Source organism: Nycticebus coucang, chromosome 11, assembly GCF_027406575.1.
Source record: "Nycticebus coucang isolate mNycCou1 chromosome 11, mNycCou1.pri, whole genome shotgun sequence".
NCBI classification, from domain to species: domain Eukaryota; kingdom Metazoa; phylum Chordata; class Mammalia; order Primates; family Lorisidae; genus Nycticebus; species Nycticebus coucang.
This window is the reverse complement of record NC_069790.1, coordinates 127,903,070-127,918,471: the sequence shown is the minus strand read 5'-3', so window position 1 is coordinate 127,918,471 and position 15,402 is coordinate 127,903,070. Positions and strand designations below refer to the sequence as shown.

The 15,402-nt window shown below is 47.4% G+C and overlaps 1 protein-coding gene across 5 annotated transcripts in view; it reads right to left on the bottom strand.

Moving 5' to 3' along the window:
• The window catches only part of DYNC2I1 (dynein 2 intermediate chain 1), an 82,465-nt gene extending 67,617 nt beyond the window's left edge, over positions 1–14,848 (bottom strand). For all 5 annotated transcript variants that reach the window (XM_053553621.1, XM_053553617.1, XM_053553618.1 and 2 more), the window contains exons 1-3: positions 14,657–14,848; positions 3,640–3,693; positions 1,947–2,373 (exon numbers count right to left, since the gene is read on the bottom strand). In XM_053553621.1, coding sequence (XP_053409596.1) covers positions 1,947–2,373; positions 3,640–3,693; positions 14,657–14,671 — 496 coding nt within the window. In that variant the 5' untranslated portion in view covers positions 14,672–14,848. The remainder of the gene's footprint in view (positions 1–1,946; positions 2,374–3,639; positions 3,694–14,656) is intronic.
• Between the last annotated feature and the right edge of the window lie 554 nt (positions 14,849–15,402).

Below are 15,402 nucleotides of genomic sequence, written 5' to 3'. Positions count from 1 at the left end.
CACAGAGAACTCAAATGTATTAGCAAGAAAAGAACACGTGATCCCATGTCAGGGTGGGCAAGGGACTTGAAGAGAAACTTCTCTAAAGAAGACAGATGCACTCCTGGCTTATTGTACCCTCAATGAATCCCCAACAATAAAAAAAAAAAAAAAGAAGAAGACAGACGCACGATCTACAAACACATGAAAAAAAGCTCATCATCCTTAATCATCAGAGAAACGCAAATCAAAACTACTTTGAGATATCACCTAACCCCAGTAACCTAGCCCACATAACAAAACCACAAAACCAGAGATGTTGGCATGGATGTGGAGAAAAGGGCACACTTCTACACTGCTGGTGGGAATGCACACTAATACGTTCCTTTTGGAAGGATGTTTGGAGAATACTTAGAGACTTAAAAATAGAACTGCCATTCGATCCTATAATTCTTTTACTAAGTTTATACCCAGAAGACCAAAAACCACAATATAATAAAGACATCTGTACCAGAATGTTTACTGCAGCCCAATTCATAATTGCTAAGTCATGGAAGAAGCCCAAGTGCCCACCGACCCACGAATGGACTAGCAAATTGTGGTACATGTATACCATGGAATACTATGCAGCCTTAAAGAAAGATGGAGACTTTACCTCTTTCATGTTTACATGGATGGAGCTGGAACATATTCTTTTTAGCAAAGTATCTCAGGAATGGAAGAAAAAGTATCCAATGTACTCAGCCCTACTATGAACCTAAATTATAGCTTTCACATGAAGGCTATAACCCAACTATAGCCAAGACTACGAGGAAAGGAAGGGGAAGGGAGGAAGGAGGTTAGGGGGGAGGAAGGGTAATGGTTGGGGCCACACCTACGGTGCACCTTAGAATGGGTACAGGCGAAACTTACTAAAGGCAGAATACAAATGTCTACATACAAGAACTAAGAAAATACCATGGGAAGGCTACGTTGAACAGTTTGATGAGAATATTTCAGATTGTATATGAAACCAGCACATTGTACCCCCTTGATTGCACTAATGTACACAGCTATGATTTAACAAGAAAAAAAAAGAAATTCTGCCTATAACCTAAAAAAATAAAATAAAAATTTAACTAACGGTTACCCAATCATCCCACTAGTTTCACCCCTAGGAATATACCCAACAGAAATGTTCGTCTACAAATACAAAGACGTGCACAAGCTCCCTCAGCAGCCTCATTCCCACTGGCTGAACGTGCAAACACTCTGAGTGTGCAGCCACTGCCTAGCAGCACACATATATCAACGACTCTTGGTATAACCACACAAGGAATAGTAGGGAACAAGGTAGGTGAGTAAAGGTCCTTGGTTTCCATCGTTTTCATAGCCAAGGCCTTTTGGCTATGAAGTTACCACATATTCTTCTAATACATTCCTTTTTCACTTATGTTAGCCAGTATGAATTTTTTTATAAGGAACATATACTATCTGTATAACAATAAAATAATGAAGAAACTTCCAGGGAGAGGGGGAGTTGCATCTTTACCTTTGAAATTCCTAATTCCTAGAAATTTTGCCAAATAATATTTACATGTTACTTAAAACTTTTGAGAAATACTTTTTGTCAAAGAGCATTATTTTTGCTTATTTACAACAGGGATTGAGATTCATTGTAACAATAAGTCTAAAATACATTTTAAACTCTAGGAAATAATGAGAAAAATGTCATTCTCATTGATTGCATTTTTAAAATGTCAAAAAGAAAACAATGCTGAAACACAGACACATACAAAGAACAGAGCCTATAACTTAAAATCCAAAGTTAAAACATTTATGGAAACCATGAGAGAAAATAAAAAGCTGAATGGACATTTCAAAAGAGGTAAATGTCCCAAACAGCAGGAAAGGGAGCTACCAAGTGGCTGCCACAGACACTCTACTGCACATGTGCAGCCCAGGCGCAGGCGGGGACCAGGACGCACCTGAGCGGATCCGCTGCTCCGCCCGCTCCAGCAGCTGCCGGCCCCGCACCTCCCGGCCTAGCAGGTTGTGGTGAGCCGGTGTCTGCCACAGCTCTTCTCTCCGGGCCTTCCTCTCTCTCTCTTTTTCTCTGTCCTTTCCTTTACTGTGAGACTTTTCTGCATCTTGTTCTCGGTGTTTCTCTTTCAATTTGTCTCTCTCCCGGTCTTTAGCATCTTTTTTTCTCTCTCTTTGCTTTTCTCTCTCTCTCTCCCGAAGAGGACTATCTTTGGCGGTGTGGACATCAGCCGTCCTCTCCCTGTGCTTGGTCTCTCTATCTGGAGCCCTGGACCTGGGATCCTTGTATTCCAGGAGGTCCACCTCAGCCTCCTGGTACAGCTTCTTCTCCCTGCGTTTCTTATCTTCCTTGAGACTTCCTGACTGTGCAGCCTAAAACAAGAGAAAACAGGATAGTCCTTGACTGGAGAAGTGTATTTCCGTGAGATGCTAAACAGCTGAATGTGAGCCGCAGATGCACTGGAAGGACCTTTAGAAACCCTGGTGTGGCTCACACCTGTAGCCCTAGCACTCTAGGAGGCTGAGTGGGAGGATCACTTGAGCCCAGGAGTTTGAGACCAGCCTGAGCAAGAGCAAGACCCCATTTCTTTAAATAAAAAAAAAACAAAAAAAAAACAGAAAAAGTTAGCCAGTGGGCCAGGCATGGTGGCTCATGTAATCCCAATACTCTGGGAGGCCAAGGTGGGTGGATCACCTGAGCTCAGGAGTTCGAGACCACCCTGAGCAGGAGTGAGACCCCCTTCTCTAAAAATAGCTGGGCATTGTGGCAGGCACCTGTAGTCCCAGCTACTCAGGAGGTTGAGGTAGGAGGGTCTCTTGGGCCCAGGAGTTGGAGGCTGCAGTAAGCAGTGATGATGCTACAGCACTCTAGCCAGGGTGACAGAGGGAGACCCTATCTCAAAAAAAACACAATCTCATAGCCAGGTATTGTGGTGGGCACCTGTAGTCCCAGCTACTTGGCAGGCAGAGGCAAGAGAATCACCTAAAGCCCAGGAGTTGGAGGTTGCTGTGAGCTGTGATGCCACAGCACTCTACCTAGGGCAACAGCGTGAGGCTCTGTCTCAAAAAAAAAAACAAAAAAACACAATCTCATCCTGCATACAACCACTTTCCAATTTCAGGAAGACAGGCAGGAGTCAGAGTGGGTGCTCTCAGAGCACTAAAGAACTTAGCCTCACACTCAGCATTCCTCAGCTGCCTACCAGCACCCATAGATCAGAGACATTCATATTGATTTTACTTCATGGACTAGAAAGCAAAAGAGACCCTGAGGCTATGTTGTAAAGTCATGCACTGCTGCAAGAACAGCTGCATCCGACAGAAAGTACAAGGATCCTGGGTACAAAACTCTCCAAAGGACTTGGACTCAAGCCCAGGCCCCTCCCCTACCCCACTGTGCCCGGCCACCTTAGCCCCTGAACCAAGATCCCCTCCCCTAGAGCAGCACAGGGGCCATGACAAGGCCCCACTGGGCTGGTGGGGCAGCCAGAGGGGTTAACCACACAGCTTCAACTTTGTGTCAAAAGGCCTCTGAAAAGAGCTGCAGATAACCAAAGTCAGGCAGGGCCAGGCACACCTGCCAGGGAGGCCACACAGTATCCCCTCTGGGCCTCAACTTGTATCTTCAAAATACATTACCCAAAGGTGTTTTCTGAGGTCATCTGATTTCCATGTGTCCTCTTTGGTTCTTCTCTAAATAGAAAAAAATATAAAGTCAGAATTTTTAAAGTTTAAAATAATTTTGTGTGTTCTACTGAGCTGCTTTTTCATTAGGCCATTTAAATCAGTGGTAATTAATTCTTGACATGCCAGAGAACACTAAGGCTACCTTTTGGAATAAAATAAAACACAAGTATTATTCACTAGTCTAAAAATCACCCACAATTATTATTGAATATATCTCCACGATAATTTAAAAACAAATACAGTGGAACCTCCATAGCTGACCGTCTCTCTACACTGACCACCTCGAGTTGACCTAATTTTCACAGACTGGACACACACCACATGTATGTGTTAGTATAGTAGGCCAAGTTCCTTATGGTAGCCAGTTTGTGACAGTCCCTTGGGTGGTCAGCTTACGGAAGGGTTAACCACAGGACTATATCACAAAATAAAAGTGTAAACAACTCATAACAGCAATTGAACAACAGATCAAGGACAAATATTTTGTGGGTTTAAGACATACTGTGCCCACCAAAATTGTGCCTGTGCTCCTTGGAAGTGGGCTCCCCCAGGACACACAGCATGCAGAGCTTGCCCAGCAGTGTGGTGCCCACAGCCTCTCCACACACCAGTATTACTGGCTACACAGGAGGGGCAGGACTCCAAATGACCCAGGATATCTGATGAGGCCCCGCCCCAAGAACCTCCCCAGCTGAAGCCCCAACGTCGGAAAGCCTCCCCTGTAGGTGAGTCCTCCAGTTCCTGACCCTCATAATTCAACACAGCCATAGCACCTGGGATGCGAGGCAGACAGACAGACAAGCACGCTAGATGCCACATGGAGACAAGTTGCATGAATCCCACAGCCCTGAGGCCAACTATGGACACAACAAGGGAACTGAATAAATACAGTACCTGTGCAATGAATAAAAACAGGGCAAGGCTGCCTGTGACCACTGACCCGGCAGTGTCTGTCTGCCCACCCTGAGGAGATACACGGAACAGCAGTGTCTGCCCACAAAACCCCAGGCTCTGTCCAGACACTGGACTGCACTAACCAGCAGAACCCTGCAGAAGGCTCTGCTCCAAAGACATGTCATCAGCACTACAGGAGTGCTCGCTCTTGGGAGTCCACCTTTCAAGCCCCAGCTGTGCCTGATCCATCCTCATCCTTCATCTCTGGCCCCAGCACTGCTAGCTCATCACAGCACTCTGGATAAGGACAGGGAAGGGCCCAGTGCCCCCATTCCTCCAAACAGCAAGCGCCACAGAGACCCAGAAAGTCCCAAGAATGTAAGAGAGGACATTAAAATAAGCTGTGGTGGTCTTAAACTATTTTCACTGGTTCAACATTCCTTCCTTCCCAAGTAAAGCTAACTCCCTGTCACAGGGACCATGTGGGCTGGATTCAAATACTCACTTCTAATAAAGAGAACAGGCAGCTGGGCACGATGGCTCACACATGCAATCCTAGCACTCTGGGAAGCTGAGGTGGGTGGATTGCCTGAGGCTCATGAGTTCGAGACCAATTTGAGCAAGAGTAAGACCCTGTCTCTAGTAAAAATACAAAAATTACTAAGTGTTGTGGAGGGTGCCTATAGTCCCAGCTACATGGGAGGCGGAGGCAGGAGGATCACTTGTGCCCAAGAGTTTGAGGTAACTGTGCACTAGGACGCCACAGCACTCTACAAGGACGACAAAGTGAGACTGTCTCAAAAAATAAAAATAAAAAGTTGGGGGAGAATGGGCAGAAGCCAAGCACAGCGTCTGAGCCAGGGTCTAACATCAACAGCTTCCACCTGGCTCTAGCAGGAGGACACTCTGGCGCCTCGGGAGGCTGAAGAGGCCAGCGCAGCCCAGTGGAACCCTTAGGTGACAACTTAACTGCCCCTTTATGCTCCATACAATCCTTCGCATAGCTCTCAGCCCCAGGAACCTGAATACAAATGTCTGTTGCTACTTTAGGGTGGAGGACGGCCCTCTACCGCCACCCCATGCCCATGCAGGGCCTCACCGTGTGCTACTGGCTTCCCCAGGCCACAGCAGCCCTGCCCCAGTGCTCAGCTCAGAGCAGATGTCTCTCTGATATAGGCATAGGCCTTTAGAGATGAAATCCTGGCTTATGTGTCTGGGCCATGCCTGCAGCACCACAAACACACACAACACAGCCTCATAACATGCGAGATAGCTGGGTAAAGAGCCAATCGCAGTGAAGCAAAACCAATGCATACAGCCTCCTGGGGAAGATGAGACAATACTTGTCCTAACAATTTCATTTTCCCTTTAAGAAACACTGCCTTAAAGATACAAGTGAAGAGAGAGTTTGGGAAATGTGTTTCCAACAAAGGGTACATGTGGTCCAATTGAAAACCAAAAACTCATCAAGGAAAAGTCAATAAAAATCTTCATGGACAATGAAAATTAGGGCAAACAAAAAAACCCATCATTATAGATCCAAAAAAATACTGAGAATTGGGCGACACCTGTGGCTCAAAGGAGTAGGGCGCTGGCCGGAGGTGGCGGGTTCAAACCCAGCCCTGGCCAAAAAAAAATACTGAGAATTTTTGAAACAGCCATTTTGCAGACAAAATACACTACAACCATAAAATTTATCATCACTATCACTAGGATGAAATTTCATCCTTTTTTTTCTTTTGACAAATTAGTTGATTTGCCAAGTGAATCCAACTAAGAGCAACAGAAAATCATTTGTAATGAGGGTAGCAAGAGCTTGTAGCTACCGAAGGGTGAGTTGTTTACTGCCACGTTAATTGGTCTGAAGAAAGGTTTAATATGCAACCTGCTATGGGCAGATTAAATTCTACACACAGCACATGACCACACAGAGAGACACCAAGGGCACCAGGACAGCACAACCACGGGACATGAGCCCACACAAGGACATCAAGGACACCAGGACAGCACAACCATGGGACATGAGCACACAGAGGGACACCAAGGACACCAGGACAGCACAACCACGGGACATGAACACAGAGAGGGACACCAGGGGCACCAGGACAGCACAACCATGGGACATGAGCACACAGAGGGACACCAAGGATACCAGGACAGTACAACTGGGGGACATGAGCACACAGAGGGCCACCAGGGGCACCAGGACAGCACAACCACGGGACATGAGCACACAGAGGGACACCAGGGGCACCAGGACAGTACAACCACGGGACATGAACACACAGAGAGACACCAGGGGCACCAGGACAGCACAACCAGGGGACATGAACACACAGAGGGACACCAGGGGCACCAGGACAGCACAACCAGGGAACATGAACACACAGAGGGACACCAGGGGCACCAGGACAGCACAACCACGGGACATGAACACACAGAGGGACACCAGGGGCACCAGGACAGCACAACCAGGGGACGTGACCACACAGAGGGACAACCAGGACACCAGGACAGTACAACCGGGGGACATGACCACACAGAGGGACACCAGGGGCACCAGGACAGTACAACAGGGGGACATGAGCACACAGAGGGACAAGGACACCAGGACAGCACAACCGGGGGACATGACCACACAGAGGACACCAAGGACACCAGGACAGCACAACCGGAGGATATGACCACACAGAGGGACACTGAGAGCACCAGGACAGCAGAACTGGGGGATGTGAGTGCACAGAAGTGGACATCGAGGACACCTGGTAAAGTGGAACGGCACTTGGCTGTTAATTTGGAATGTGAAAAGTAAAAATATGAGAAAAAGCATCTGATGGCTATGATATTACTGATGATTTTAAGGCAGTGGTCCTTAACCTTCCTGATGCTGTGGCCCTTTAATATAGTTCCAAAGGGATCACGACCCACAGGTTGAGAACCGCTGTTTTAAGGTGAAAAACCCTGAAAGCAAGAGATCTCCTATAGAAATCACAGCATTTTTCTGCTGTCTCTTCAGTTTTTACTTTAAAAAAAAACAGCTATTGGGCGGCGCCTGTGGCTCAGTCGGTAAGGTGCCGGCTCCATATACTGAGGGTGGCGGGTTCAAACCCGGCCCCAGCCAAACTGCAACCAAAAAATAGCCGGGCGTTGTGGCGGGCGCCTGTAGTCCCAGCTACTCAGGAGGCTGAGGCAAGAGAAAACGCTTAAGCCCAGGAGTTGGAGGTTGCTGTGAGCTGTGTGAGGCCACGGCACTCTACCGAGGGCCATAAAGTGAGACTCTGTCTCTACAAAAAAAAAACAAAAAACAGCTATTTCCAGAAATGCACAGGACGCTGACCACTGAGGGCCATGGAAAATTAGGTGAGATATAACCTACCACAAGGTTCCTCTCTGATCCCCTCACTGCCCACTTGCCATAGATATTCCCAGGGCTCCTTAGCACCCCGTGTGTGGCCAACAGGCAGACAACAACCCACAGCTGCAATTAGCTCTCGGAGGAACTAAAGTGCAGCCAAGGAGGGATCAACCTCTCCCTAGAATGGGCCCTGGAGAGAGCTGAGCAGTAGCTCCTCCCATGGTGGCTCTTCCCAAGCATGAGTCACTTGAGAAGCACACTCCATGGTGTCCAAGTGGAGGAAAAGGTGGTAGATCAAAAGAACATGAGCAATGCCTGTCATCCCAGCACTCTGGAAGGCCGAGGCGAGTGGATTGCCAGAGCAAGACCCCACCTGTACTACGAATAGAAAAACTAGCTGATGTGTGGTTGGTGCCTGTAGTCCCAGCTACTTGAGAGGCTCAGGCAAGGGGATTGCTTGAGCCCAAGAGTCTGAGGTTACTATGAGTTGTGATGCCACGGCACTGTCACAAGGGCGACAAAGTGAGACTCTGTCTCAAAAAAAAAAACAACAAAAAAGGACATGAGCAGTTGCCCGGGACTAACCTCCCAATGTCACTGATTTTCTGCCTCTTCATACAGAGTTTGATTTTATAAATCAACTTATATAGAACCTTTTTATAATAAAACTCTTTGGAGAACTATACAATAAGAACCCTATTTTTAGATGGAGACTTTACCTCTTTCATGTTTATGTGGATGGAGCTGGAACATATTCTTCTTAGTAAAGTATCTCAAGAATGGAAGAAAAAGTATCCAATGTACTCAGCCTTACTATGAAACTAATTTATGGCTTTCACATGAAAGCTATAACCCAGTTATGACCTAAGAATATGGGGAAGGTGGAAAGGGAGGGGAGGGAGAGGGGAGGCTGGATGGAGGGAAGGTGACTGGTGGGATTACACCTGCGGTGCATCTTACAAGAGTACATGTGAAATTTAGTAAATGTAGAATATAACTGTCTTAACACAATAACTAAGAAAATGCCAGGAAGGCTATGTTAACCAGTGTGATGAAAATGCATCAAACGGTCTATAAAATCAGTGTATGGTGCCCCATGATCGCATTAATGTACACAGCTATGATTTAATAAAAAAAAAAAAGGACCCTATTTTTTAGATCTCTTTATTTGCCTCCAGAATAAAAATGGAATAAACTGAGTTCACTCTCCTCCCCTTCCTGGACCTCCAAGGAATTCTCTTCCTAAAAATTTCATCTCATCTCTAATTCAGGAGAAGAAACTACCTGTGGGCTGGAATCACCTCCAGGAGAATGAGCGTAGGACAAAAGAGGGTGGTGGCCCAAATCATGTCTAAACCTCCACCAGACTGCTGAAGGTAGCTCTGGGTTGAAGGAACCCATGAGAGGAGTTGGGGGTCCTGAATCCAGCATGGCCTTGGTTCTGGGGGAGGCAAAGCCTGCAATCACAGAGGATTGTCCACAAGAGGTTTAATTTCTTCTTAGGCCATTCCTTTTACCTCGGGCCTTCCATTACGGTGCAGAACTAAGGACTTTCACCAGTTACTCTTCCTACTGCTCAACGAATTTGCTCTTGAGCCAGGGATCATGCAGGGCCCAGGGGATTAAACTGTCCCCAGGCAGCTCCTCCAGTCCTGAAAACCAGCTTCCCCTGTAAAAGCTCATCCTAAATGCACTAAAGGGGGTGTGAGGGCCTCCAAGTTCTATAAGCCCAGCTGCTCTTGACATCTGACTCCTGCCAGCTGGGTGCCCACAGCCACCTTGCAAAGCAGCACCATTCTCTTCCTGCCTTCCAGGCCAGTGTCATCTCAGTTTAGAAAACACTCGTCACAAGTTAAAGCTAAATTTTAGTTTTACTAGTTAACTAGTTACCTGTACAGTAAGAAATGTTTGAGGGCCACAGTGCTCACACCTATAATCCCAGCACTTTGGGAGGCCATAGTGGAGGGTCGCTTGAGCCCAGGAGTCGGAGGCTGCAGTGAGCTGTGGATGGAACCACTGTACTCCAGCCTGGGTGACAGAGACCCTGCCTCTAAAAAAGGAGAAATCTTTGGCTCTGCACCTATAGCTCAGCAGCAAGGGTGCCAGCCACATACACTGGAGCTAGCAGGTTCGAATCCAGCCCGGGCCTGCCAAACAACAATGACAACTACAACCAAAAAATAGCTGAGTGTTGTAGTGGGCGCCTGTCATCCCAGCTACTTGGGAGGCTGAGGCAAGAGAATTGCTTAAGCCCAAGAGTTGGGGGTTGCTATGAGCTGTGATTCCACAGCACTCTACCGAGTGTGACACAGACTCTGTCTCAAAAAAAAAAAAGAAAGAGAGAAATCTTTGAAAAGGGTTATTTTGTCTTCCACAAATCAGGCTCTAAAACTCATGAAAGCACCTGTCACTGCTCCCTGAGCCTTTAGGATGAATGCTCCCAGCTATCGCGCATTAGTTTCCTAGCACCTCAGCATCTGGTCACCAACCTCTGGGCACCAAAAAGTAGGCCTCCTGTGATAATTTCCAAGATAAGAATCTTTCCACAATCAATATGCCACTCTCATTTCAGATAAAATCAGTCACCAGATCTCGTATTTCATCTTCTAACATGTTTCTAAAACCACTGCCGTAAATCCAGTCTAGACTTAACAATTCCACTAGCGCTCTGCAGAGTAGCAACCAGCATCTTCTAACCCGTGTCTACAGCTCACAGAGGTGGCACCACTGGCCCAACCCAGTACTAGCCCCTTTGAATTACCAGGCCACAGAGGCCCTAGAGTGACAAAGCATCACTGGTCAGGAACTCTGGTTTCCTGAGCCACAGGAGTGGCTGACCAACAACCTTGGTGATCATCCCCTGATGAGTCACCCTTCTTTTTCTTCAAAAATCTGAGCCTCTCTTTTGTTCTCTGGAATACTTCCCAGTGTCTTCCAGGCTGCAGTCCTCAACTTTGGTCCAAACAAAATCTCTATATTAATTTTGCCTCTGTTTCTTTCTTTAGTTTGAGAAACCAGCAATTCTCAGAATTACAGACTGGAATAAGCAGACCTGCTGACAGCCAGGGAGCAGAGGGACTCCCTGGCACTACATGGCAACAAACCAAACTAGGATATTTGCTAAAAGACCCAGAGTAAGGCTGGCTCACACATATCCTTAGGATTGAGACATAATTTACCTTTTGCTGTCCTAATTTTTTAAACATCAGTTTACTTAGAACCAAATTACTAAATTTGGCCTATTCGGGTTTGGGGTACCTGGTAATAAATACTAGAAAGAAAATGGAAACTAAGGATTTAAACTAGGATTATCAGTTTCCACCACTGCACCCAAGATCACTCCCTACGATGACCATGACTGCTAATGCACCACAATGTCCTCATCTAATTCCTGCTGGTGCACATGTATTGTTCCTGATATTCCATATGACAGATACTGCCACACCAAGCACTTTTTTTGGGGCGCATGTATATCTGCAGATGAGAGTCCTACCCGTGGGGCTGCCATGTTAAAGCATGCAGTACTGCATTTTCTGTTGATCCAATCAGATTATTTGGTTCTGCAGTGAATACTATTTACATAATCAAAATGTTATAGTGTTTATTGGTTTTCAATTTTAAAAATCAACCTATTAAACAAAACACAGAAAACATAAATCGCAGAATAACTTATGGACACATAAAGAGAAATGTATATAAGATGCGATGATTAAGTTCAAAAACTTGCCACCATGCCCTTATGTTGGCAGCACTTTACAAACAACACAGTGTATTAGTGTCTCACAGCTGTGATAGTATTGATGTATGGCAGTGTCTTGCTCAGTGGCGTTCATTAGTGTTTTTGCATGTTTTGCATGTTTTTGTGTGTCAGCCCGAGAATGTCAGAGCTTGAATTAGAGCAACAAACAATAAATTTCTTGTTAAACCTGCAATAGTGAAAGTGAAATCAGAGACATGTTAGTCCACATTTATGGGGATAAAGCCATGAAGAAAACAACAATGTACAATGGATTAAATGTTTTTCTGAGGGGAGAGAAAGTCTCACTGATGAAAAGAGGTCAGGGCAGCCCGTGATGAGCAGAATGAATGAAAATATTATGCACCGAAATCATCAACTGACTGTGAGAAGTGCAGTAGACCAAGTAAAGAAATAGGAAAATCTTTTTTTTTTGGTTTTTTGTAGAGACAGAGTCTCACTTTATCGCCCTTGGTAGAGTGCTATGGCATCACACAGCTCACAGCAACTTCCAACTCCTGGCTTTAGGCGATTCTCTTGCCTCAGCCTCCCAAGTAGCTGAGACTACAGGCGCCTGCCACAACACCTGGCTATTTTTTTGTTGCAGTTTGGCAGGGGCCGGGTTTGAACCCACCATCCTCATTATATGGGGCTAGTGCCCTACCACACTGAGCCACAGGCGCCGCCCACAAACAGGAAAATCTTTTTTTTTTTTGTAGAGACAGAGTCTCACTTTATGCCCTTCAGTAAAGTGCCATGGCATCACACAGCTCACAGCAACCTCCAACTCCTGGGCTTAAGCGATTCTCTTGCCTCAGCCTCCTGAGTAGCTGGGACTACAGGTGCCCGCCACAACGCCCGGCTATTTTTTGGTTGCAGTTCAGCCGGGGCCGGGTTTGAACCCGCCACCCTCAGTATATGAGGCTGGCGCCTTACCGACTGAGCCACAGGCACCGTCCAAAAACATTGTTTTGTTTTTTTTTTTGTAGAGACAGAGTCTCACTTTATGGCCCTCGGTAGAGTGCCATGGCATCACATAGCTCACAGCAACCTCCAGCTCCTGGGCTTAAGCGATTCTCTTGCCTCAGCCTCCCGAATAGCTGGGACTACAGGCGCCCGCCACAACACCCAGCTATTTTTTGGTTGCAGTTCAGCCGAGGTGGGTTTGAACCCACCACCCTCGGTATATTGGGCCGGCGCCTTACCGACTGAGCCACAGGCGCCACCCCAAACAGGAAAATCTTAACTGAAAATCTTGGCATGAGAAAGGTGTGTATAAAAATGGTCCCAAAATAGCTCACCAATGAACAAAAGCAAAGGAGAGGAGGAGTTTGCCAAGACCTTTTGGAGAGGCAAGACAATGGTCCTGGCCATGTTATCACTGATGATGAAACATGGATCTACCAAATACAACCCTGAAACAAAGCGTTCAGGGAAATAATGGAAGTCAGCCAATTCTCCATGATAAAAAATGTTGCTGTCAGTCCTTAGAGTCAAAATGATGTTGCTAACCTTTTTTTGATATTAGAGGGATTGTTCATTATGAATTTGTACCAACTAGACAGTTAACCGTGTTTATTATGTGGAAGTACAGACAAGGCTCTGTGATGATCTGAACTTTCTGCCAGTAACTCACAGCTCTTGCATTAAAACAATGCAGCAGCTCACACGGCACCGTCTGTGAGGGAGCTTTTAGCCAATAAGGAAATAAGGTATTGAAACACCCTTGCTACTCACCTGATCTGGCCCCCCAATGGCTTTCTTTACTCAAAGATAAAGGAAACATTGAAAGGAAAACATTTTGATGACATTTAAGACAACAAGGGTGGTACGATACCAGCTCTGATGGCCATTCCAGGAAAAGAGTTCCAAAATGGCTTTGAAGGGTGGACTGGGAACAGGTGTTGGTATGTTGCTTCCCAAGAAGAGTGCTTTGAAGGTGATAGTCAGCAGTAAGGTAGGTGACACTTTTCTAGCCAGAGTTCACGAACTTAATTGTCAGACTTTTAAGAAAATGACAGGGGTCAGGAAACTGGTGGGTTTAAGAAGTAAATTTCCAATCATAAGTAAGGGGAAGTTAAAAGACAGTATCTGGCGTTGATATAACACCAAAGACAAATTAAAGAGTATTATTTAACATTGTAAAGGTAAATTATAGAAAAAAAACAAAAATAACTAGAGGGAAAACAGGAGGAAACACGTTTCAGGGAGGAATCAGGAGACAAGGAGAGTGACCAGGGTCAGCTAAGCAGGCGCCGGGGAACCCCTGAGCACCCCCTGACCCTGCTATTATCTCTTACATTTTGTGAATTAGGAATTACGACTTAAGTAACTTTCCCGAGATCAAACAAGTGAAGACAGAAGCGCAGGAACTGGAATGGAAGCAACGACTGCAATTTCAACCTCTTAAAACGGGGACGGTAAAATTTAAATTTAAGTGAGTTAAAACTGAATAAAAGTGGGCGGCGCCTGTGGCTCAGTGGGTAGGGCGCCGGCACCACATACAAAAAATAGCCAGGCGTTGTGACGCCAGGTTGCTGTGAGCTGTGACGTACAGCACTCTACTGGGGGCGACAAAGTGAGCCTCTGTCTCTAAAAAAAAAAAAAAAAAAAAAAACTGAATAAAACCGGGACGCGAGTCCTCGGCCCAGGCGCCCGGTCAGCCAGCGGACACGGCAGACCGGGAGCCGGACGGAGCACGCGGTTTAGGCCCCCTCAGGCAGCTCAGTGCCGGGGCATCTTTAAAACTAGGAACAAACACGGCTTCACCGCCGCGGGCGCCCGAACCCGGCGCAGGACGCTGCCTCAGTTTGGTTCTCCTGGGGGCTTTGACCTGGCCCTCGCCCCGGGTAGCGGTTGCTCGGACGGAGGAACCGGGCGCAGCTCCTGACACTGGACCCCGTAATGCAGACCGCCACTGGACTAGCTGTCCTGAGCCCCGGAGCCAACAAGGCCCCCCGCGCCCAGACCCGCTTCGCACCGACCTTCCCAGGCTCCATCGCGCCTCACAGGCCCAGGCGGCCGCAATATCCACCCCAGGAGCAGACGACCGGCCCCTAGCCCGCACCTCTCCAGCGGCCGGGCCCGGGCCTGCGGCGCGGCGGCTTCGCGGGCAGCGCGTCCCGGACTCCTAGCAACCGACAGGCAGAAGCATTAGAGAGCCGAGCGGTCGCAGCTTGATAAGCCTGTTGGCTCTCCCAGGGCGCCTGCGCGTTCGTGGCTTACGTAACCCACAGCCGGGAGCCCCGACCGCCGAGGTGACGGGTGACCTGCATTCCCGGCGGCCGCTCCCAGTGCGCCTGCGCATTCCTGCTGCCAGCAACCACAAGCAGGCGCTGCTGAAGGCCGAGCGAGTGCATCCCAGCATGCCCCGCGGCCGTTCCCAGTATTCTTGCGCTGTACTTGCTCCCCGCAGCGAAGAGTGGGGTGGTGCAGACCAACATGCCCCGCGTCCACGCTCTGTGAACCTGTGCATGCCCTTAGGTAAGCGCTGCGTGCGGCCGCCACGGTATACCCAGATACGGAGGTCTGCCGGTATCCTCAAAAAGCTTTACACTTGTAATCCGGTCTACTGTGATTGAAACAGCCTCGTAGGACGGGCAGGAATCAAGTCGTGTGAAAAGGGCTGTTGAATGGAAGGCTGTTCTTACAATGAAAGAGGATGGAGAAATGGCAACGATGACAGATGCTTTGCCCCTCGGACTGGCGTTTCTTAGAGCGTCCACTTCGA